Source organism: Hipposideros armiger, unplaced genomic scaffold (assembly GCF_001890085.2).
Source record: "Hipposideros armiger isolate ML-2016 unplaced genomic scaffold, ASM189008v1 scaffold_862, whole genome shotgun sequence".
NCBI lineage: Eukaryota > Metazoa > Chordata > Mammalia > Chiroptera > Hipposideridae > Hipposideros > Hipposideros armiger.
In genome coordinates this window covers 169,847-192,986 of record NW_017732212.1, presented here as the reverse complement: position 1 = coordinate 192,986, position 23,140 = coordinate 169,847, and the positions used below count along the sequence as shown (strand labels likewise).

Below are 23,140 nucleotides of genomic sequence, written 5' to 3'. Positions count from 1 at the left end.
TGAGCTCTCAATGATGTGTGTGTGTGTGTGTGTGTGTGCATGCGCATGACTGCCAGTTAGTGAGTTTTCTGAACTGTTTGGAGGTCTCTATTCAGTGTGTGAAATCTTTTAATGCTGTGGTGGGCTCTGCGTAGGGTATGGTGTCTCTGAACTATTTTGAAGTCCCTCCTTTCAGGTATGAGGACTGATGTATTTGAATGTCTATGCTCAGGGTGTCACCCCCTTGAACGGTTTTTAGCCCATGTCCTAGGGAATGAGTTTTCTATGATGCTGTGGCTTTTGTACTTGGGTGTGATTTTTCAGAGCAGTTTCAGGATCTGTTTCCCAATTTTGACATGTTTCCATTGTTTCAGACCTCTGAAGTGTGTCCCAGAGTGTGAGCTCTCCCGTCTCCGTATCCCTTAGTGTCGAGGTCCCTAACTGTTAGGGTATGTTTCCAAGGGCAAGGCAGTTCCTGTTGAGGGAGTTCAGTTCCAGGGTATGAGGTCTCTGACTTATTAGGGGTCTGTTTCCAGTATTTGAGGTCTCTGAGTCATTTGGAGTTGTTACCAGTTTATGATGTCTCTTGGCTACTTAAGGGTCTTGTTAATTTGCAGTGCTTCAGTATTGTGTGATATGTGGGGTCTCTGGAAAACCTGAGAGTCTGCTTTCTAGATTGTGAGGTTAATGAACTCTCTGAGGGTGTGTCCTATGACATGAGGTGTTTGAGCTGCGTGGGCATATGTAGCCAGATGTGCTGTCTCTGAGCTGTTTTGTGTCTGTCTCCCAGGTTAGAAGTTCTCTGAGGCCTTTGAGAGCCTGTGTCCATGATGTAAGGTCCTTAAGCTGTTCTAGGTCTTTGTTCCAGTTATGAGGTCTCTCTGCTGTTTGTGGAGACTTTACATCGAATGTGAGGTTTCCAGGCTGTTTGGTGATCTGTGTCCATGAGTGTCAGATGTCTGAAATCTTTCTGGATATGAGTACAAAGGGTGAGTTCCATGAATGGTTTTGAGGTCTGGGTCCAGGATGTGATATTTCTGAATCATTTGGAGGTCTGTGTTTAGAGTGTGAAGATGCTGAGCTGTTTCTGGACGTGAGCCTAGAATGTGAAGTTTCTAAGCTGTTTGGAGTCTGTGTCCAGAATGTGTGATCTCAGAGATATTTGGGGTCTGTATCACAAGGTATGAAGCCCCTAAACTATGTAGAGGATTGGTATCCAGATTTTCAGGTCTCTGAGCTCTTCTGTGAACCAATGAGTGAGGCCTCTAGGCTGTTTGGGGATAAATCTCAGTGTGTGAAGGCTCTGAGCTATTTTTAGGAAATCTGTGTCCAGTACATGACATCTCTGAACAGGAATCTGTGTCGAGAGCATGATGTCTCTGAGCTGGTTTAGGGCCTGTGTTCCAGAGTGTGGGATTTGGGAATTCTTGCGTATCACATTCAGCGTGAGGTCTCTGAGCTGTCTGGTGGTCTGAGAAGAGGGTGTGAGGTCTCTGAATTGTTTGTCCAGCTTTCTCCCCAGTTGGTGAGTTTTCTGAGAAGCTGGTGGGTCTCTAGCCCTGGCTGTGAAGTCTCAGCATTGTGCAGGCTCTGTAGTCACAATTTCGGGTGTGTGGGTTATAAAACTCAAGGTCTCTGAAGTACTGGGTAGTCTTTCCTCGGGTGTCCCACTCTGAACCATTTTGGGGTCTGTGTCAAAAAGTGTGAGGTCTCTGAGCTGTACACAGATGTTTCTCAGGGTCAGAATTCTCTGAACAGGGTCTGTTTCTGGTCTGTGAAATCTCTAAGCTCTTTTGGGTCTGTGTCCAAGACTTGAGGCTCTGAGTTTGTGGCTCCATGTTCTAGCGAGTGAGACCTCAGGGATGTTTAGTGCTTTATTTTCCAGCATGTCTCTGAGCAATTTAGGGGGGTGTCCAAGGTTTAAGATTTCAGAATCACTTAGGGATCTGTGTTCCGAGTGTGAGGCCTCTCAGGTGTTTGGGCGGTGTGTCTGGGGTGTGACGTCTCAGCTGTTTGGAGATCTGTCCCAGGCTGAGGGCAGTCTGGGAATAGATGATCAGGGTGTGAAGGCTCCAAATAACTTGGGTAGCAGTATCCCCGCTTGTGAGGTCTTTGAGATGTTTGTTCATTTCTATCCCAGAAAGTTCTCTGCTGTTTGGGATCTGAATCCTAATGTAGGAGACAGCACTTAGGTCTTGGCGCTCTTTCGGAGTCTGGGTCCCCTAGTTTCAGTGCAGCCTGTTATTCAGGGCCTGTATCCAGGTAAGAGATCTCTTAGCTGTATGATGTGTATCCCAGATGTGTCTGGGGTCAATACCCAGGGTATGTGGTCTGAGTTGTTTGGAAGCCTATGTCTTAGGTTCCCCGTGTGTAGTGGTCTCAGCTGTTTAGGATTCTGTCACCTGTGTGTCAGGTCTCTGAAATCTTTGACTATCTGTGTCACTGTGTGTGAGGTCTCTGAGCAAAAAACAAAAGGCCCAGGCTCACATTCAGGTTGAGGGATGATGAAAACAAATACGTGTATTTGAAACATCATCTCCTTTTCTGCTTTCTACCCTAGCACATGCTAGGGGCTCAATAAATATTTGCAGAAAATATAAATACAATAAAAGCAGACTTCTCTTGGAGTAGGCAGGCTTTGGGTTCAAAGCCTTTAAGAGTGGGGAGGGTCCAGCTAGAATTGTATATTTCTGCATTTCCACTCTATTTACTTCTTATTTTTGTTTGTGGCAAATGATAATGCTTTATCCATTTAGACAGCAATGGATTTTGTTTCCTTTTTGGTGGATGATGGGGCAAGTGGTACTGTGTGTGGGGGGGCGGGGGCGTTATAGTCAAATGGCTACGGTTTGAGGAAAATATCTCTGGGCACCCCAGCTCCCAGCCTCTCATTCCCCAACCCCCATCTATGCGAGGTCTTCAATCCCACACCTTGGTTTATTCAGTCAACATGATTTTATTGATGCTCACCCAGGATGGGTAGGGCCAAGGAATTTACAGGAGAAAAATCAGATTCAGTTCATGCCTGAAAGTTAATTCTGGGGGCAGGGAGTACAGACACACAGACAGCCACACAGATATGGCATCTGGTAGCAGGGCACACAGTCTCACGGAGGGGCAATCTGGGCACAGGTAGTCAGGGAAGGCTTCCTAGAGACTTCACAGGGGAAGCAAGAGGCGAGGCAGCCATGAGAGCCTTTGCCTTCTGTACACCTGTAGGTGGGTCACTTTTATAACCAGCGAACCCAAGGTGAATGCAAAGGTCTGAGGCCTGGAGCTGGCAGGTGGCAGGGGCTTCCCTGGCACCTCACCATTTCATGGGTAAGGTATCCCCACACCCCATTCTTGGCCTGTACTTGGCCTTCTGCCAATAGGCCCTTTTCTGGGATCCACCTCCACAGTTTTCAAGGCTTCCCTGAGACAATCCACGTGGACCAGGTGCTCCACCCACTTCCTGACACCTCATCACTACCCCATCAATAATTTTTGTCCTAAGTGCTATCTACAGCATAGCTAGATCTTGGTTCCAGCTCTGAGTAGTCCCAGCATACCCCAGGGCAGGGTTCCCAGAACCTCCCTAGGGGCCCTAGGTGCCTTCTGTGCACCCCAAAGGCAGAGCTCAATGCCAGTCCACCATAAGGGCTAGAGTCTGGACTGCCTTCCTTTCATTGGCCAGTGGGCCATGGGCGTCCACACCGCTTCCAGTGGGTGTCTAGTTCTGATGCACAGCTGGCATGTGAGCATGAGCAGAAACCAGCCTCAGTCCCCAGCCCTGGAGAGCCCCTTTCTTTCCCTAGCATAAAATTTCTGTGGCAGAGGATCCAAGAGGGCTGGGAAGTCTGGCCTCTGAGGTCAGCCTGCCCTCGGGTGGCTTCTCCACTCTTGAGCAGTAGGGAGAGGGTCCACAACAGACCAACCCCTCAAGCTCCAGGCAAAATAAGCAGGTGCAAAACCAAGTATCTGTCTATTCTGAGGCTGGGTTGGGGCTCGCCCCTTGTACCTCCTTCACAGGCCATGAATCCCAACTGCAGAAAGTCCTGGTGTTGACCAATTACAGGGAGGGGGAATTCCTGGAGTCAGTCCTCACTACAACCCCCTAGCACGGGGCAGGTGGGGACATGTGGAGACAGGCAGGAGACCCTGGCAGTCGTTCCTCAACAGGAGGGGAGCAGTGGGTAGTGGGTGGGTGGGATGGGTAGCTGTAGGCCCCCACCGTCAGTCTGGCCTCAGACTTCGAAGGGCTAGAAGAGGTATTTGCGGCAGGATTCAGTCCCACACTTGCATTCAATACGGACCCGCTTCTTGGGGGAGCCAGGGAGCCCGGCCAGGCCAAAGTTGGAGTCCATGCGGGTGCTCTCCATGTCCACGGGGTCCACTGTGGAGTCATAGCCAGGGAGGGCGGAAGGGGGAGGGGACTTGTTAGAAGGCCTAGGTGAAGTGTCCCACTACCCCTTTACCATGGGACCCAGGGATCTTGGGGACTGGGAGCAGGTCTGGGATTTGGGTCAGGAGTGGGTCGTGGAGTTGTTGGTTTGGGGCTAGGGCCAGGGCTCAGCACTGGAGGGTGTTCAAGTGTTAGGAAGATGGCCAGGGGTTGGGGGCTGTGGGGGAAAACAGGGGGCTCAGGGAGAACGAGGAGGGATGTGTCAGGCAGAGGTCCAGGAATGAAGGGTCACCTGGGCATCCAGAAGGGCATCTGAACTCTCCTGTCAAAGATCCCCCCTTGAGTGTCTCAGAGGTGGCTAGTTTGTCAAGTAGGGGACTGGCTGGAGGCCACAGGGTGTCCAGAGGCTTGGAATGAGGAAGGCCAAAGAGGGTTAGGAGCGGGGAGAGTTGGGTGACTGGGGAAATTCAGACAAGATTGGAGTCAGAAGTGTCTTAACTCTCAAGCCAAATATCCTCCCCCAGGAGTCTTAGGAGAAGTTGGTACGAGTGTCTCAGGGTTGGGGTCCAGGGGTTGGGAATGAAGGGATCCCCCCTCCAAGGAGTGGGCAGGGGTCCAGGAGTCCAGATGGGAGACTGGGAGTCAAAAAGAGCATCTTAAAGCTCCTTGGGGAAGGGTCCTCATGTCCCATGTCATTGTGTGCCCCTTCCCCCAGTCCCTTGCCACCCCCACCTTGCATATTGTAATCAAATGTGAGCTCCTCGCCTGCCCGGATGGTTCTTGTGGCAAAGAAAGCGATGCGGGGAAGGCGCTCATCAAGGTTGTCTATGAAGACGTTGTACACCTGGAGGTTGGGGTCACACTGGGACAAAAAGAACAGCAGCAGGGTGAGGAGGGGCCCAGCCTGCTCCTCCCAACCCCCTGCCCGCCTGTGGGGTACCCACACTGTGGTTGACAAAGTGGGAGATGTTGCCATAATAGGCGGCATCCACGGTATACACGTCCTCCACGTAGTCCAGGTCGAAGAGGTATGTGGCACCCTGGCGGTCGTAGATCTGGCCCCGACGCTCCGCCTCCTCTGAGGTAATGATCTGAGGAGAGGAGGGATTGGCCAAGAAGGCTCAGGAAAGCCCGCAGGAAAAGAACAAGTGAGCAGGGAGGCACCCCTACCCATGTGGCCAGCTCAGCAGGGATGGCAGGCATGGACACAAGGCAGGCAGTGAGGCGGGGGGTCTGTCAGCCCTTCTTAGGGAGCTGCCCGCCGCCCATCCCTCCCCAGGCCTCTGGATGATCTGGAGAGTCTCTCAATAGTGGGTGGAGGCTGGCCACAAGGTCCAGCAGTGACACAGACAGACAAACACCCATTGTGAGAGACCCATGGTGAGACACAGACCCAGATCAAGGGCACCAAAGAAAAAGACCCAGGACTCAACAGAGGGAGAGGAGAGTGGGGAAGAACAAGAGAGGCGGACTGGTCCAGGGCAAGAGGGCCTGAGGCACTGCAGGACCCAGCACAAGAGGACAGCCAGCACAGGCCATGCACACAGCAGTGAAAAGGACATGGGAAATGAGAAGGAAGAGCCCTGGACCGGTGGGGAAAGGGAGACTGAACAGGAGAGACGCTCAGACAGGAGAGCTAGAGGCAGAGAGTGAGAAACACAGAGAGAAGCTTAATATGAAAGACCCAGGTTGGAGAGAAGACCAAGACCCCTTCACATCTCAGATCGCAAGGAAGAGCCTAAGGCCAAAAGCTCAGAAAAGGAAGATGAAAGACAGGACGTAGGAGCTCAGGTGAGAGCCCGTCCCTCAGTCCGGAGTCTGCACAGTGACAACAACTGGTATTTAAGACAGCAGGAGGCCTCTCCTCCTCCAGTGCTGGGCCCCCTGCTGTGCTAGTAAAGGTGAAGCTGCTCCACCATCCTGGCCTTGACCTGGCCTTGCCTCCCAAATGCTGCTGATTCCCATCGCACTTCCTGCCCGATCTCTCCTCTCCATAGCTCACAGACCCCTCTGAAACCCCCTGGGGCCAACCACAGCCTTCTGGTAATCCCCAACTGGAGTCGAGCATGCCTGCCTCTGGGTGAGGGTCCCACGGTACCCAAGACTGCCCACTCCTCAGCCTAGGGTCCCTCCAGACCAGGCATATCTCCTTCTCCACTCCCAGGTTTCTGCCTACCCCTCAAAGACATGTGCCAGCCAGCACAGTGTACACAGCAGACTCACAAGAAATGCTTTTATTCTGTTAGCCCAGTGACCTGTCCTCTGTCCAGCAGTGCTCCTACAGGCAACTCAAACACTCTCCCCCCAACACCCTTGCTTTCATCCCTCTCCCTTCATTGGAGACCCACTGCCCATCTCCAGCCCCCTGCCCGACACTGGAGCCACCCCACTGGCCTCCTTCCTTGCTCGCCCTCATGCCAGCCAGTGGCCATGCTCTTCCTACTTTCAAATCTGTCCCCTTCCAGTCTTGAGCAACCTCTGTTTTTGCCAGTCAGAATGGCCACGCTAGTGTCCTGTCTCCTCCCTGCCTCTTCTCCCTGAATCAACAATACCTTTAGAAGACCAAGATTTATCCCTCAGGTCACACTGCCCCATAATCCAGCTCTTCCTTCAGGGACCTGGCTCCCCTACACCCCAAATTTTTATTTGTTCACTCTTTCATTCAGTGGGTTTTTATGAGCCTAACCCTGTGCCTGGTCCCACCACTCAGGAATCAGTGTCTGCTGAGGGAACACAGGAACTAAACTTGGACCGCAGGGGTCAGTTTAGTGACAGAATCACATGGACCAGGCCCAGTCCTGTCCCTCACGGGTCAGTCTGGTGACAGAGAGAGGGACTTGGACACCCACAATGCAAGAGTGCTTTGAGTTTGAGAGGCAATGGAAAAGAAGACGCCTCTAAAGCACGCTGCAGATCATAAAAGGGTTTTGACATCAGGTTGAAGAGTGGGGACTCTCTCCTAAGGGACACAACAGGAGGCAAAGAAGCCTTTTGAGAAGAAAGAATGTCAAGGCCAGTCTGCCCCCACTTCCTGGAGAACCGTGCAGTCTTGCTGTTGGTGTCAGCTCCAGCAGATGTTCCTTCTCTGTGCAGCCTTCCTGAACCCCCCAGTCGCTACCCACTGCAGCCTCTCTGAAGCCCTGGGATCAAAGTGCAGCCTCTGCTGGGCTCAGGAGCATACTGGGTGGGGCCTGAGCCAGCTCTTTCCTTTTAGCCCCTCCCCAACCAGAGGGAATGCCCCCACCACCTCCCCAGTCTGGTCTTCCTGCCTGTTCTGTCCCTACCTGCTTAGAGTCTCACCAGGAGTGAGTCACACTGCAAGCCCTTCAGGGCACAAACCATTCCTTCTAGCTGTCTTTATTCCACTCTGTTAGGGCTGGGCCACCGTGAGAACTCCAGAACAAACAGTCCAGGTCTCTGCTCCCTAGCAGCTCTCCAGAATGACTGGAGAACATGGGCTATAAGCTGGCAGCTTGGAAAGGGTACTGACATGAATGGGAACCAGAAGACTCAAAGTTCGGTTGCTGCTCTGCCTCCTCCTGGATATGGGATCCTGAATGTTCTCTCCCTGTACCTGTTTCCTCAGCCAAAAACAACAGAGAACAAACAAAAAAACTCCACCAGGTCTGGCAGGGCACCAGTTTTAGACAATTGGGCTTCCCCCCCGCAACTTGACTAGTTTAATGACTCTGAGCACTTTATTACACTGCGCTGGGCCTCTGTTTTCTCATCTGTACAATGGGGATGACAATGACAACAATCCTGGAGCCTGGCAGGGGCTGTTATTAAGGTTCAGCGAGATCAGGGATGTGAAGGTGTTTCTGGTTTTGTTTTAGTTAGGGCATCAGGCAGTGTCAGGCAGGCTTGAGTCCTGTATATTGTAGAAATCTAAGATGCTCCCTTAGTTTACGGGCTCCTTCCCAAGAAAGGAGAAACTGCTGCTCATTAAATGATGCTATGCCATCGTTTAACTGAACGAATGGAGACTCGTCGTCATGTCAGAGTTGTTAAAATATGAAGAAATGCATGTTTAGAATGGAGAAAACAGGCTATTGTTCTCTGTTAGGTGAGGGTGGGGATGTTTTGAGGGAAGGTGGAAAGGTGCAAAGGAGAGGAAGGGCAGCTCATGTGGAAGGACTGTCAATGCAGAGGTGGAGGCCAGAGAGACAACAGTGTTGTAAAATGACAGCATGGTGAACAGGTATGGGGAGTGTGCCCTCGATTATGTAACACTAGGGAGGGTCTGGGACAGTACCATGTAGTCAAGTACATTAGTATTTCTGCAATGAAATTTATGAATATTCACACCAAGTGGGATAAAAAGAGACTATAAATAGGTTCATATCAGGCCCAGTTAGGTTTTATAGCCAGATGGGTTACAAAAAACTTTTCTGAATTTTGGGATGTAATGGCTAACATTTATTGAAGACTTACTGTATAGTGAACACTGTTTAAGTGCTTTACATGTCACACCTCATTTAGTTCTTATAACAAGTGTACAAGGTGGGTGCTATTATCGTTCCCATTCTACAGATTAGGAAACTGAGATACAAGGAGGTGAAGTGACTGCTGAAGAGTGGTGCAGTTGGGGTTCAACCTTGGGCAGCCAGGCCCTGGGTTCCACACTCCTGCTCACTTTGCCATGTTGCTTGTTCACAGCGGGGTACAGGAAGATGAGTTTGGTTCTGGCAGTGTTTGGGGGCCTCTGTTGCCATCAGAAGGCTCCACGGGCCTAAGGGTGTTGGAGGGGGGCTTAGAAGTCGCTGAATGTGGCAGGAGGCCAAGAAATAGCTCAGAGAGAATGTAGAGAGTGGGAAGCATGAAGACAGGGAGCCAGAGGGTCTCTGGAAATCCCAACATTCACAGCATAGAGGAGTAAGGACACTAAGGAAGAGCAGCCAGAAAAGTTCCCAGCCCAGGGGACTTTGGGGTGCCTGGGGGCTGCACACTCTTCCTTCTCCTCACCTGTTAGTCAAGTGAGGCTGGAGACGCTACCTGCCCTGGACTTCCTCTAGGACTTTCAGGCTCCTGTGGGGTCAGGACACCTCCTCCTCCTGACAGTCGGGGGCTCTGGAGTATGCACATGTCCTCCTCCAGACTGCTGACATCTCTCTGGGGGGTTAACATCTCCTCTCCATTGTTAGTGCCCCTCTGAGGTCTGAACACCTCCTCCAGAGTGTCAGGACACTGAGGGTGTGGACAATTCCTCCAAGCTGTCAGAGTCCTCTTGGGTGTAGACCTGATTTCCTTTAGACTGTCACAATCCCTCTGGGTTTCTCCTGACTGTCAGGGCAATGTGGATATGGACACTTCCTAAGTCAGACCACCAGGGTCCTCTGGAGAGTGGAGAGCTTACTCTACTCTCCTTTAGATCACGCTGGGACATGGACACCTCTTCCTGCACATTGTCAGGACCTTCCTCCTCTAGACTGTCAGGACCCCTCTGAGGTGTGGTCACCTCCTCCTTCCCCAGACTATCAGGTCCTTTGACATGTGGACATTTCCTCTACCAGACCACCAGGATTATCTGGGATATGGACATCTCATCCACACTGTCAGGCTCCTCTGCAGTGTGGACTGCTCTGCCTCTAGACTGTCTCTTTCCCGGGGGCTCCGAACAACCCTCTCTACTTTATAGTTTGTCAGAATGATAGCCTCTCCTCTTTATCAGTGTCATTGCTACAGTGTGGACATCCTCAGGGGTGTGTCCTTGAGACCAATTTCTATCACTTCCCAACCACAGCAACCCCTAAGAGACCTGTGGAAATACGAAGGAATTTGGGGCTGTCACCATAACAGGGCACACTCATGGATTTAAGGGGTCCAGGAATGTTCAGTGTTCCCCAATGCATGAGATGGTCCTACATAACGAAGAAGTGCCCCACCCCAAATGCCCACTGCCCCCGACCTCAGAATGTTGATACTTGCCATTGCAGACACTTGCTAGTTATTCACCCAAACCCCCTTTTGTTTTCCACCTGGCCACACGGCTAAATCACACTTCCCAGCCTCCCCTGCACAGAGATAAAGCCAGTGACTCAGTTCCAGCCAGTGGATGTGGGCAGAAGGGATGTGCACTGTGTCCAGGCCTGGCCCATTAGAAACGTCCCCTTCTCCCCCGACTCTCGGCCCACTTGTCAGGCCAGGCTGAGGATCAGAGGTGGCTCCAAGGCTCTCTCTCTCTCAGGCATGGCAAAGGCACAAGAGGGAAAGAGCCTAGGTGGCCATGCCGCTGTGTGGAAGGATACCACTCAAACACTGATGCTGGACTGTTACAGGAGCAAACAGACTTGTAATGTACAAAGCCACTAAGATTTGTAGGTTGTCTGGTATGATGGCTAGACTGCCTAGTACAGCTAGCCTTTCCCCAGTGTCTTACAAGTCTAGAGGAGGAAGCAGCCAACCTCCGCCAAGCATGTCTGTATCCTACTCCAGAATGTGCTCCTTCCAGGCAGACACTGCTTGGCAATAATCTGGACCCTTGTAAATGAGAAAAGGAAGTGCCTTTTCAGGTGACCAAACCCTGTGCAGACCACACTGCCCATTAAACAGAATGCCACCTGGATTTCGGTTCCCACTCTCCTCTTTGCTAGGTATCCTTATTAAGTCAACCCAGTCCAGAAGTGTTTCAATGTGCATTTAACTATCAGCTTGCAATCCGCTCCCCTGCCAGGATGTCCCCAGCATTTGTGCTAAATGCCCCCCCAACACCTTTCCACAGGGAAAGCAGGGAAACTGCAGGCACACAGTGAGAAGTGATGAGCACACACACTGGGGAACACATGGTAGGAAGAGCTGCACACACACGCACGGTCCTGTCTCCCTACCTCTCCCACGTACTCCATGACGAAGCTGTTCTTGCGGATCTTCTCCAGCGTGCGGACGCCCCAGCCACGCCCATCATCTGTGCGGAAAATGCAGAGGTCGTAGCGGATGCCCTTCTGTACCACGCGGTTGGGGCAGTCATAGCCGCAGCTGCAGCGGGAGTTGCACTCATAGATGGGCAACCCGGCTCGCAGCCGCACCTGGCCCTGGTCATTGTAGGCAAACTTATGCAGCGATGCCCCGGGGCAGCAGCCTCCAGCAGGTGCCCACAGACAGTCCTGGCACTCGCAGCCCACGGCCACCTGGTTGAGGGTGATGCCCTCACCAACACGGTATTCATTGATGTATACAAAGGCCCGTGGGGGGCCATCTAGGTCCACCTCATTCTCCACAGTGATGCGTCCCAGGTGGTTGCGCTTGGCATTGAGCTCCTGCTCCCAGCGCCGGAGTGCCCGCCTCTGCTTGGCCTTTTGCACCAGGTAGTTGGCCAAGCTTGGGTCCAGATGCCGGGGTGGCTTTGACCGCTGGTGCCGCCGGAGCAGCTCTCGTTCTAAGTCCTTATGGAACTGCTTGAGAATGCGCACACACTTGAGATTCTGCCGTGGCTCCCAGGTGCTCTCTGACTCTGGGTACCCACGCCATTTTACCAGGTAATACTCCTGTTCCTGTTGGTGGAGGCAGGGGGATGGGGGCACCATAAGTGGCGAGACCCTTGGGCCATCCCAAAGCCAATGGATGACACCCAAACCACTCCCCACCCTTTTCTGGAATGACTACATGCATTGGTTAAAAAGCACAGGCAATAAAGTTAGGATCACTAGGTTCAAATCCTGCTCTCCTTACTGTCTAAATTACAACTTTTAATTTAATCTCCCAAATTACTCCCTGCTCTGTTTTCCCTATCATCAGCTCCTTCTTGCTAATTGTTCAGGCCTCAACTCTTGGAGTCATCCTTGATTCCTTTTGCTCACTCCCCACATCTACCCTCAGCAAATCCTGTCAGCCCCACCTCCAGACTACATCCAGAATCTGACTACTTCCAACCATCACTGCCACCACTATCATCGCTGGCCTGGACTGTGGCAGTAGCCTCCTCACTGGTCCCCCTGCTTCCACCCTTGCCCCTATAGTCGGTTCTCTACATAGCAGCCAGAGGGACCTTTTCTTGCTGGGAGGCAGCAATAGGATACAATTTAGCTACACAGATTCTGGTTAGTAACTACACAGGAACTAGTTAGTCACAAATTCTGAACCTGCCACTCCCTAACTGTGTGGCCTTGAGCAAGTTATTTAACTTTGCTGGGCCTTAGTTTCCTCATCTGTAAACAAGGAAAAACACTAACATTTTTCTAACATTCATTATGTAGCACATACTGTTCTAGGCAACTTACAAGTATTATTAACTAATTTAGTCCTCACAATTCTATATGAGGTAGATACTACTAAGTATCCCCATTTACAGATGAGGAAAATGAAGTACAGAGAATTTAGGGAAGTATTCCAGGGTTACACAACCAGGATTTGAACCCAAGCCTGCTGGCTCCAGTCTGTTCTTTTAACTATCCTGCTGTTACCTCCTCTGGCCATGATTAACAGTTCCCATTTCACAGTGTTGCTGGGGAAATTAAATGAGTTTCTGCGAGGAACTGCCTGGCACACTGAAAGTGCTCAATAATCATTAGCTATCCTCATCTCCACTCCCTAGCTCAGCAGCTCAATCTTTGCAATTGGTTTGTATTCTTAGGGAGGTGGGAGGAGAGACTTATTTGGGGATTCACCCTGGCTTCTGCCTCCCTCAGAAAGCCACTTAGTTTCCCCACCAGTAAGATGAGGATGAAAAGAGAGCCTACTAATCCTATTTTTTTTAAGATCAGAGGAGAAAAGGGTACTAGAATTATCAGGGGTATCACTTCATAAATTATATAAATGCCTAATCACTGTACTGTACACCTGAAACTAACATAAAATAATATTGAATGTTAACTATAATTAAAAATATAGGGGGTGACCGGTTAGCTCAGTTGGTTAGAGCAGGGTGCTGATAACACCAAGGTTGCTGGTTCAATCCCCGCATGGGCCACTGTGAGCTGCACCCTCCTTAAAAGAGTTGACTATGTCATTGTAGCATGAAAGCAATGTGTAACCAATGACCAGTCTGTTCCCCAATAAAAATTAAATATATATATATGTACAGTAAAACCTTGGATTGCGAGTAACGTGGTTTGTGAGTGTTCCACAAGACGAGCAAATATCTCTAATACACTTTAACGTGGTAAACGAGCGATGTCTTGCAATATGAGTAGTTTGTTTCCAGAATGAATTATGCTCGCTAAACAAGGTATTACTGTATATGTATATGTATAGTCCCAGGCTGTAAAGTACAGCATAGGGAATATAGTCAATGGTATTGTAGTAGCTATGTACAATGTCAAGATGGGTAGTAGACTTGTTGGGGTTATCACTTTATAAGGAGTGTAAATGTCTAATCATGATGTTGTTTTATACACCAGAAATTAAGATAGATAGAGAGATAGGAGGAGAAAATTCCCTTCGGAAACAGATGCAGGCAGTGGGGGGCAAGGGGGTAGGAAACCAGCTTCCTTGAGACACCCCCAGCCCCAGCCATGGTTACCCCAGACTCACGCGGATCTTCTTGTAATCGCACAGGTACTCGACTTCAAAGTCATAGAAGTTCCTCTTGGAGATACCGAGGGCAGGGCAGGAGAGTTTGGCCAAACGGCACAGGTCCTGTAGCTGATTCCAAGAAGACTTGCAACACACACTACAGCCTAGAACAAGGGGGCCACAAGAACAATTACTGGGCATCCTGGTGAGCCCAGTAGTCAAAGCATACCCCAAATCCTTCCTGGAACTTCCAAAGGACTGCCTCAGAGTCAGTGAAATTTAATCTACAGGCCTTCCCAATGCTAAGATCTTTATGCCACAAAAATGTGTCACTACCTACTAACCCACGGTTCTCTGTCCAAGGCTACTCCTGGAGCAGCACACCTCAAAGTGGGATCTGTTGCATGGATTGTCCTAAAGGAATTTATTCCCAGAGCTTCCAACTCCTTCTCTACCATTCCTAAAACTGCCTGAAAAGCTGCCTAGTGTTCACGACCTAATCCTCCTCCTGCACACTTTGCAAAAGAACCACCCCTCCACCCCCTCAGTAGGGTGAAGTGCCCCAAGGGCCTAGGTGGGATGGGGTTAAAACCTCCAGGGTACCAACATACGGGAAAGACTGGCCCACAATCCCCATCTGAAATCCCCGAGGCCAGATGTGTTTTGGAATTCAATTTTTTTTAAATTTTAGAAGTGTAGTTATAGGTAGTATCCCATATATTACCTAACACCCCCAGTGTGGTCAGGGGCTTCAAGCCATAATCAAACACTTTAATAATTCTGCAGCAAAAGTCTGAATTTTCACATTAAATAGGAGAAATAAAGATGTAAGATAGCCACACTGAATAGTTCCACCTTACAATCTAGTTTTGCCACTGAAAGTTGTACCAAACTTAAGTTTTCAGTGCTTTTTAGATTTTGAAATTATGAATAAGAGATTGTAGAGTGGTATTAGATTACAGGAAGCCCCCTTAAAGATTAGTCGGGGTGCCTTAAATCCATACGGTACATTTTTTTCACATTGCATTTTGACTTTCTCTGTCTCATCCACATTTCTGTGAAGGGTAAACATTGCCCAAAGGAATTCAGAAACAGGCAAAACAGCAATAGGTTAGTGACAATAATGCTTTTAATTATACCTGGAATGTTTCTGGGGCTACCAAAAATTTTCAAGACAGGTTTTTTTTTTTAAGCCTTCTGAGTCAAAGATTCAAGGCATTCTTAATGTGCTTTAGAAACCATTTTATCAGATCATTTCACACAACACTTATTCCAAATGCAGTCAGTCCTCATTCTATTAGTATTTTCTATCTCCCACTACAAAAATCAAACATTTAAACTCTGACGAAATGCTCTAGATGTCAATCTAAAAACGTACAAGAGCTCTGCAAAATTATTTCGTGTGCACTCCCCTCTCACACATTGAGGCAGGCCTAGTGGAGACTCGGCCTGTGCCCACGCTTTCCTCTCCTTGTGACGTCTCTCCCTTTCAAACCCTTTAACTTGCATTTGAAACCCCACTAAAGTGATCCCACCCCACATCTCCAGCTACTGGTGCCCCACTAACCACAGGTGGGACTCTCTTATTCCTCAGAGGTCCCCCTCACACTTGTGGAACCCATAATTCCCGAAGCTTTCCTCACCCAGAGGAGCCCACCCTCCCAACATACTGAGAAAGTCACCCCTCTTTCCCTGCACACGAGGGAGTCCAGCTCTCCCATTCGGGAAGCCCCCTCCCCATCTTCCCGGGGGAGTCCTCTCTACTACAGACCCTTCCCCCATCACGCTGAGAGGAGATACCATCCCCCCAAGATTCCCCTGTCCCCCCACTCTGAAAAGGAGGCCCGTCCCCTTCCTTCCCTCCCCTTCCGGCGTCTCGCGTGGACACCAAGCGGGTAACGGTCACCGACGACCGATTTTCCCGCGCGCGGGCGCGGCCTCCCCTACAAGCCCCCGCGCGTGCGCGCGCTGTTCGGTCGCGATCCGAGGCGCGCGCCCCCTTCCCGAGTCCCCACTTCGCCCCGCGCCCACCGCCTTCCAAAGCACGCGCCCCCTCCCCTCAGCCCCGCCCAGCCCCGCGCGTTAGGGCCGCGCTTCCCGAGCCCCAGCCTTTCGGCGCCGGGCTTTCAGATCCGTGGCTTCGGACGCCAGGGCCCCGAGCCGGCGACGCGACCCCTCCAGCCCACCCGGTCCGGCCACCGGGCCCGCGCCGCTGCCACCACTGCTTCACCTTTTAAATTTTCCGCCATCTTTCCCCACGGCTAACGACATTCGGGCCTAACCGGCCTCGCGAGAAGAGAGCTCGCGCGGGAGTGGCCGAGAGCGCGCAGCCTATTGGCCGTGCCGTATAGCGAGCAGCGCCCCCGCGGACCAACCGGCAAGCCGTGACCGGACCCCTCCCGCCACTCGACACTCGGTCCCGAAGGCGGGTGCTCGCCGGCGCTTTCCCAGCGTGCGTCTGGGCGTCGGCGGCGGAGGTTGCTGGAGGCCGTGACTGTCCGCCAGTCTGTCTGTCATGCTGTCAGCCAATCCCGTTGTCAGCCAGCCAGACGTGGGGGCGGGGGGGTATCCTCCGTTCTGTCAGGCCCCCAATTATCTCCGTAAGGCAGCCCGTCACCACATTTTAACCCAGAGCAGGCCGTGACTCTCCTCCTAGGTGAACTATGGCGCCAGACTGCTGCTCAGTCTCAAATAAGCCCCAACTCAAATCACACAATGGATCAGTCACCACAACTGTCTAGTCAGACCCTACCCCCTTTCATACCGACAGTCACCAGCAACAGCCGTCCCTGCTCTTGGGCCAGCGGCAAGTCCCTTGAGGCCGACATACAGTGCTTACTAACAGCTACACTGCTAGTCAGCCACCCTGTCATTGCCTGAGATTGTGTCTTCTTCACACTGGCAGTCACTCAACAAGCAGTCTCTCCGTCTACCCTTGCCTGGCACCTGCTCTGAATCCCCCTGGGGAAGTCATCTCACACCCGGCTCAGGCAGCCCTAGCCACTAGCCATGCCTGCAAGCAGGCTGCCATTACATCTGGCCAGGCTGCCATTGTCAGCATCTCAAGTAGCTCTGTCAGGCAGTCACACTATCCACTGTTAGTTGTCAATGACTGTCATTCCCCCCTCATTCCCACCATGATAAGCCAGTTATTCCCTCAGAGAAAATAGTCACAGCAACGAAAGGTAGCATTAAACCTCCACGCCACCTGTCAGTGGTTCAGCAGTATGTCCTTTCTCAGGGAGGCATGCCCCCCATTGGACAGTCAGTACCCTCTGACCCATCAGGGCAGTTGTGATTTTAACCTCATACAGCTATCGAGTCAGGCAGCTACGCTGATCTTTCTGTTGGTCAGCCAGCCTGTGACTCGTTCAGTCTGCCGCTCATCATATTGACAATCAGCCAGGTAGCCATTCTCACCGACTGAGTACATGGTCTGTCAAACATGCTGTGGTTCGGTCAGGGTGGATAATCAGTCACCAGAACAGATACCTATCAGACAGACACAGATCTGTCCATCAGTCAGCCTGAAATACCCTCAGGATAGCCCTCCTTTACATGTCCCCAGGCAGCGTAACATCCAGACACTCCCTTGGGCCAGGTATGATTCCTAGCAGCAGTCATCCATTCACAGCATCCCACCATCCAGGTGGGCAACAACACCATGGGTCCGCAGTCAGCCAGCATGTCAGTCCCTCAGGAAGATTCCTGTCTTCTACATTGTTGGACCACCAGCCTCAGCCAGTCCAAAGCAGGCTGTAATTGAGTTAGATATTCAGTACCGCACAGCATAGGGAAACCACACTGTCAGTTCTTCAAACTACCCCTCTCCATTTCCATGAGTTATACAGTTAACCAAACAGTTATTCTGTCTGCCTGCCAGTTCAGCTGTGAGCTCCTTGGGGAAATGAAAGGTTCCATCAGTCCCTGCTTGCCATGAATGGAACGGTCAACAGCATAAGTCCCACCATGGAATCCCCTTCCCTCCTTTATTCCTTCTATTAATAGAACAGAGTCAGATGCTGGTCCTCAAATTCCCCTCCTCTTTCTGGACAAGCAGGACCCTCCCACTCCTAGGAGTCCAGGAGGCCTGTCCAACCCATGAGAGTGGTTTAAAGCATGACCTCTTTCTGCCTGAATATGAAGGGGTGATGTGGGGGTCTTTGGGGAGCATCCCTTGGCAGTCCCCAAATAGTATAGGATAGTGCATAAAGGCCTAGATTCTGGTAGCCCCACGACCTGGGTTCAAATCCCAGCTCCACCATTTACTAAATTGTGTGACTTTAGGTAGTTTCATCTACAAAACCTCAGATGAGTGACCTTGGAGTGGGTAGCTCCTGCTAACCTGGTAAATGAATTTTAAAAAAAGACTAACATGTTTTCAGGAGACCTCAGAAGAGGCCACCCTGCTATTACTGTGTCCTACTCCCAGCCACGTGTCTGTTTGCTCAGTGTTAATTTAGTGCCTAGTATATGTATTATTTTGCCCAGTGCTGTGGGGCCAATACAGACTTTTATTCATTACATGCCACACAAGTTTGACCTGTTTTTATTGTAAATCTCATATTGGAGTATAGCACACATACAGAGAGTATACAGACCATGACCAGTGGAGTGACTTTTCACTAGCAAACATGTGGAACCAGAATGTAGGTTAAGGAACAGCATCGCCAGCCAGGGCACCAGAAGCATTTAATTTTTTAAAAAAAGATTTTACTGGGGAAGTGGAGAAGGGAACAGTGTTGGAGAATTGGGGAAGGGAACGTTGTGTTTTTCCAGGATCTGTCAGCTCCAAGTCAAGTTGTTATCCTTCAATCTTAGTTGTGGGGGGTGCAGCTCAGCTCCAAGTCCAGTCGCCGCTTTCAATCTAGTTGCGGGGCGGGGGGAGGGAGAAGCGTAGCCCACTATCCCATGCGGGAGTCGAACTGGCAACTTTGTTGTTAAGAGCACGCGCTCTCACCAGCTGAGCCATTTGGCCATCCGTTGGCAGCTCATCGGCAGCTCAGCTCGGGCATAGCTCACCGACCCATGAGGGAATCAAACCGGCGACGCTGTTGCTCAAAGCTTGCGCTCTAACTGCGCCGCCCGGCCCACCCGCATTTATTTTTTTAATATCTCTGAAATCAGGCTGCATCTCTCATGCACTGGTGGGTCATAATTTAATTGACAGTACTTTTTTGTCTTTCTTAGTGATACATGAAATAATGGTGCAGGGGGCCGGCCGAGTGGCTCAGTTGGTTAAGAGTTGGCTTAAGGGTGTCGGCCGAGTGGCGTGTTGGTTAAGAGCTGGCTTGGGAGCACGAGCTCTGAGCAGCAGGGCCCTGGTTCGGATCCCACATGAGGGCCAGTGATGCTAAGCTCTCTACAGCTAAGATGGTGAACAACAGCTCGACCTGGAGCTGGGCTGCTGTGAGTCACCGGTGACAGTGTAGGCTGCAGTGGGGCTGCAGTGGGCTGCCTGTAAGCTACCGTGAGTGGTCAGCAGCCAGCGTGAGTGGCCGGCAGCCAGCAGCCAGCGTAAGCTGCCGTGAGCCACTGTGAGCAGCAGTCCAATGGCCGGTGACCAATCTGCCTCAGCCGGGAAGAGCGCAATGATAATACCAGCATGGGCCAGTGAAGCGACGTCCTCCACAACTAGACTGAAGAACCAAAGGACAGCAAGTTGTCTGTTCCCCTCCCCCAATAAAACCTTTAAAAAAATAATAATTAAAAAAAAAGTTGGCTTAAGAGCGCAAGCTCTGAGCAACAGGGCCGCCTGTTCGATTCCCACATGGGCCAGTGACGCTGTGCCCAAGCTGAGTTGTCACTGAGCTGCCAACAGGTGGCAGGATTGTTCAGCTGGTGTAACAACAAGATTGCCTGTTCTATGGTGGGCTATGCCCACAGGCAACTAAGACTGAACTCGGCACCTCGAGCTGTGCTGCTGCTGCCCGGATGGCTCAGTGGATAGAGCATGTGCTCTTAACAGCAAGGCTGCTGGTTCGACTCCTGTATGGGATGGTGGCTACGCCCACCCGCAACTAAGATTGAACACAGCACCTTGAGCTTTGAGCCCACGAGCTGCCGACGGGAAGCTAGATGGTGACTGGCGCCCTCCACAACGAAGATTGAAGAACAACAACTTGGCTGGTCTCCCTCCCCAATTTCCCAATGCTGTTCCTCTCCCCCAATTCCCCAATAAAATCTTTAAAAATAATAATAATAAGGTGCATTTTATAATTGATGGTGACTCCAGATCAATGACACCCAGTAATAACAACAACAGCAGCAGCTAATGTTTGTAGATGCCTACAAAGAGCTAGGCACTTAGCAGACACCATCTATTTTAATTCTGGCCACAGCTGGTGAAGTAAGCTTTTTTAATCCCCATTTTAAAGACTGAGGAAACTGAGGCCCAGAGAGGTCAAACAACTTGCCCACAGTCAATTCTTTTACCCCAGGTCTGTGCCTGCTGTAGCCGGTGCTCCTGGGGATTCAGGAGTTATGTGGTGTAAAGTTTGCTAGGGCAAAACCTGCCCAAGGGGTCCTGGAACACTGATTTCTAGGGTTTTGCTGGGGGGAGGGGTAAGTGATATGACAAGACCTTTCTAGACTCAATGCTCACCTTGGGGACTTGGGCAGGGCGGGTGGGGAGTTGAGTAGAGGGTGAAGAATAATGAAAGAATTAAAGGGAACCTGAGGCTCCCTCCCCCAGCTTCCCCTGGCTTTGGGGGAATTCTTATCTGGCAAAGCCATATCTCCGATCGCCACCGCCACCCCAGTTGCCCTCATCGCCTGGCTCTTTCCTTTCTTCCCCTAATTCCTCAATCTGCACCTCAATAGTTCAGAAATTCTTCCATTCCTCTTGTAGATGGAAGAAACCTGCCCTCTCTGGATTCCTCCTCACCTTTATCTTTCTCCCCATCTAGCCACCTCCTCCTCCTCCTCTAAAGTTTGACTACCTGAGATCTTTAATCCACCAGGTTCAGAAATGGGAAGGAATAGGTACCTCGAACCTAGGCTTTAATGTACAGGAGTTTGTAATTACTCCCTTGGAAATAACTTTAAATACCAAAAAAGTTGCTCCTTTTTTTTCTGGAGAGCAAGTCCTGGAGGAGGAGAAGGGGGGACCCAGTGGAATCCCAGTTGGAAATCTGTTACATATTGTTACCCCAGTGTATAGATGAGGAAACTGGGGCTCAGAGGTAAGGCATCTTGCCTGGGTTCTAGAGCAGATCTATCTGATTAGTAAGTCTTTGCCTCTTCCATTGTCATTGGCCAAGACTTGGTTTGCACTCAGGACTGGGCAGAGCCAAAATTTAATACTGAGAGGGGGATCCTGTCCATCAGGATCCTGGGTGAGTTGTGTGAATGGAGAGTGGGAAAGTCTGACCATCTAGTACTCTCTTGACTTAGTATTGTGTTGATTAAATGGTTTTTTAAAAATATGTAAATGAATGAATAAATAACTCTCCCACTCATTCACCACACCTGGCCTCCTGCCAAGCTTTTCCCCACCTCAGGGCCTTTGCACTAGCTGTTCCCTGTGTCTGAAATACCCTTCCCCCAAACATTCACCTGATTGACTCCTCTCTTTTTAGGTCCAGCATAACTGTCACTCCTCCAACTGGCTTTCCCTGACCTCTGTATCTAAATGTCATTTCCCCTCAGCAGGTAGTAGCACTTATGATCTGCAACTATCTTTGGTTTCCATTTGATTCTCTTTCTTTCCTGTCTCCTCCCCTAGAATGTGCACCCCTAGAATGTTGGTCCCACCAGGGCAAGAATTTTAGTCATTTTTTTCCAACGCTTTATCCCTAGTCTCTAAAGTAATGCCTGGGAATAAATGTTTATGGAAAGAAAGAAGGGCAGAAGGAAACAAAGGCTAAATGACTGAGAGAACAAATGAATAAATGGATTGTATACATGTATGGCTGAATAAATGAAATGGGATAGATGAATAAAAGGGACTTTGGGTTAAAAAGGACCCCAAATTTCCTCATGTGGAATATATACAAACTGAGATACAGAGAAACAGAAAGACAGATATTTTATTTTTGTTTAAAAATCCTTGAATAAGGAGAACTGAGAATTTTTTTTATAAAAAGGGCGTGGCTATTGCTAGGGCAAGTGTGGGGGGCAGTCAGAGGTAATAGCATTGGAAAGATTGGTGGGGAAGAAATACATCTTGGGAGCCTGGAAGCGGAGAGAGGAAAGCAGCAAGCAGGGGCTGCCAGGGGAGGGGGCACAGAACAGGTGGGTATGGTGGTGACTCAGTCATCCCATTCATCGTCCTCATCGTCATCTCCGGCCTGGTCCTCCCCTTCGTCTGGAGGGAGACAGAAAGAGTGGAACTGAGAATGGTCAGGAGGGTTCAAAAGCCCTGGGGGAAGGGGTTTCCTAGGGCCTGAGAGATCAGGACTCATGGCCCTGGGGGGCTGAGGTCTCCTGCTAGGAAATCAGATTTGGGGCTCATGCATTGAATGAGGATGGGGACTCCTCAGAGGAGAGAGAGTTAGGATTTCTGTTTAAGACAAGGTAGGGATTATAGTTGGGATCCAGGTTCTAGTTGGAGTTGAAGTTAATATTTATTGTCAAAAATGTATGGTTAGTTGGCATATGATTGTCACACAAAGGGTTAATGTTAACAGGTTTGTCACTTAATGGGACGAATTTAAATACTATTAGCAAAGGTGGCCTAAATTACAATATTATTGTTTTATAGCGGGTTAATTTTAATATTGTTGACATATAATGGGGTTAATGATAATATCATTGTCAAAAAATGAGGTTCATTATAATACTGTCATATAATGGATCTATGTTAATCTTGTGGACACACTCTAGGGTTAACGTTAATATTATTGGCAAAGTTGGAGTTAATTATATTATTGTCACATAAAAGTTGAGGTTCACTTTCCATGTGGATAGCGCTCTCACAAACATGGTGAATGTTCCTAAAACACGCTGGACTTTCTGTAAGAAGTGTGGCAAGCACCAGCCCCACAAAGTGACACAGTACAAGAAGGGCAAGGATTCTCTGTATGCACAGGGAAAGCGGCGTTATGACAAGAAGTAAAGTGGTTATGGTGGGCAGACTAAGCCGATTTTCCACAAAAAGGCTAAAACTACAAAGAAGATTGTCCTGAGGCTTGAATGTGTTGAGCCCAATTGCAGATCTAAGAGGATGCTGGCTATTAAAAGATGCAAGCATTTTGAACTGGGAGGAGATAAGAAGAGAAAGGGCCAAGTGATCCAGTTCTAAGCTTCATATTTTTATCATGAAGACAATAAAATTTTGATATGTTTGCTTCAAAAAAAAAAGTTGAGGTTCGGGCCGGCCGAGTG

General features: G+C 50.1%; 2 protein-coding genes and 1 pseudogene across 4 annotated transcripts in view; 1 reads left to right on the top strand and 2 right to left on the bottom strand.

Annotated features, from left to right (window-relative positions):
* Window positions 1-2,915: 2,915 nt before the first annotated feature.
* SUV39H1 (SUV39H1 histone lysine methyltransferase) lies at window positions 2,916-16,222 on the bottom strand. Of its 2 annotated transcripts, XM_019629679.1 has the most exons (7): window positions 16,044-16,222; window positions 13,832-13,977; window positions 11,191-11,853; window positions 5,308-5,454; window positions 5,096-5,225; window positions 4,656-4,820; window positions 2,916-4,354 (listed from the first exon to the last, which is right to left on the bottom strand). In XM_019629679.1, the coding sequence occupies exons 1-7, from the start codon at window positions 16,060-16,062 to the stop codon at window positions 4,221-4,223; spliced, it is 1,404 nt and encodes a 467-aa protein (XP_019485224.1). In that variant the 5' UTR covers window positions 16,063-16,222; the 3' UTR covers window positions 2,916-4,220. The 2 variants fall into 2 exon arrangements, with proteins under 2 accessions (XP_019485224.1, XP_019485225.1); XM_019629680.1 differs by lacking the exon at window positions 4,656-4,820 and having other exon boundaries at window positions 16,044-16,214.
* A 5,611-nt stretch (window positions 16,223-21,833) lies between these two features.
* The window catches only part of WAS (WASP actin nucleation promoting factor), a 7,949-nt gene continuing 6,642 nt past the window's right edge, over window positions 21,834-23,140 (bottom strand). For both annotated transcript variants that reach the window (XM_019629605.1, XM_019629606.1), the window contains one exon: window positions 21,834-22,121. In XM_019629605.1, coding sequence (XP_019485150.1) covers window positions 22,066-22,121 — 56 coding nt within the window. In that variant the 3' untranslated portion in view covers window positions 21,834-22,065. The remainder of the gene's footprint in view (window positions 22,122-23,140) is intronic.
* On the top strand, window positions 22,130-23,100 carry LOC109374778 (60S ribosomal protein L36a-like; annotated as a pseudogene).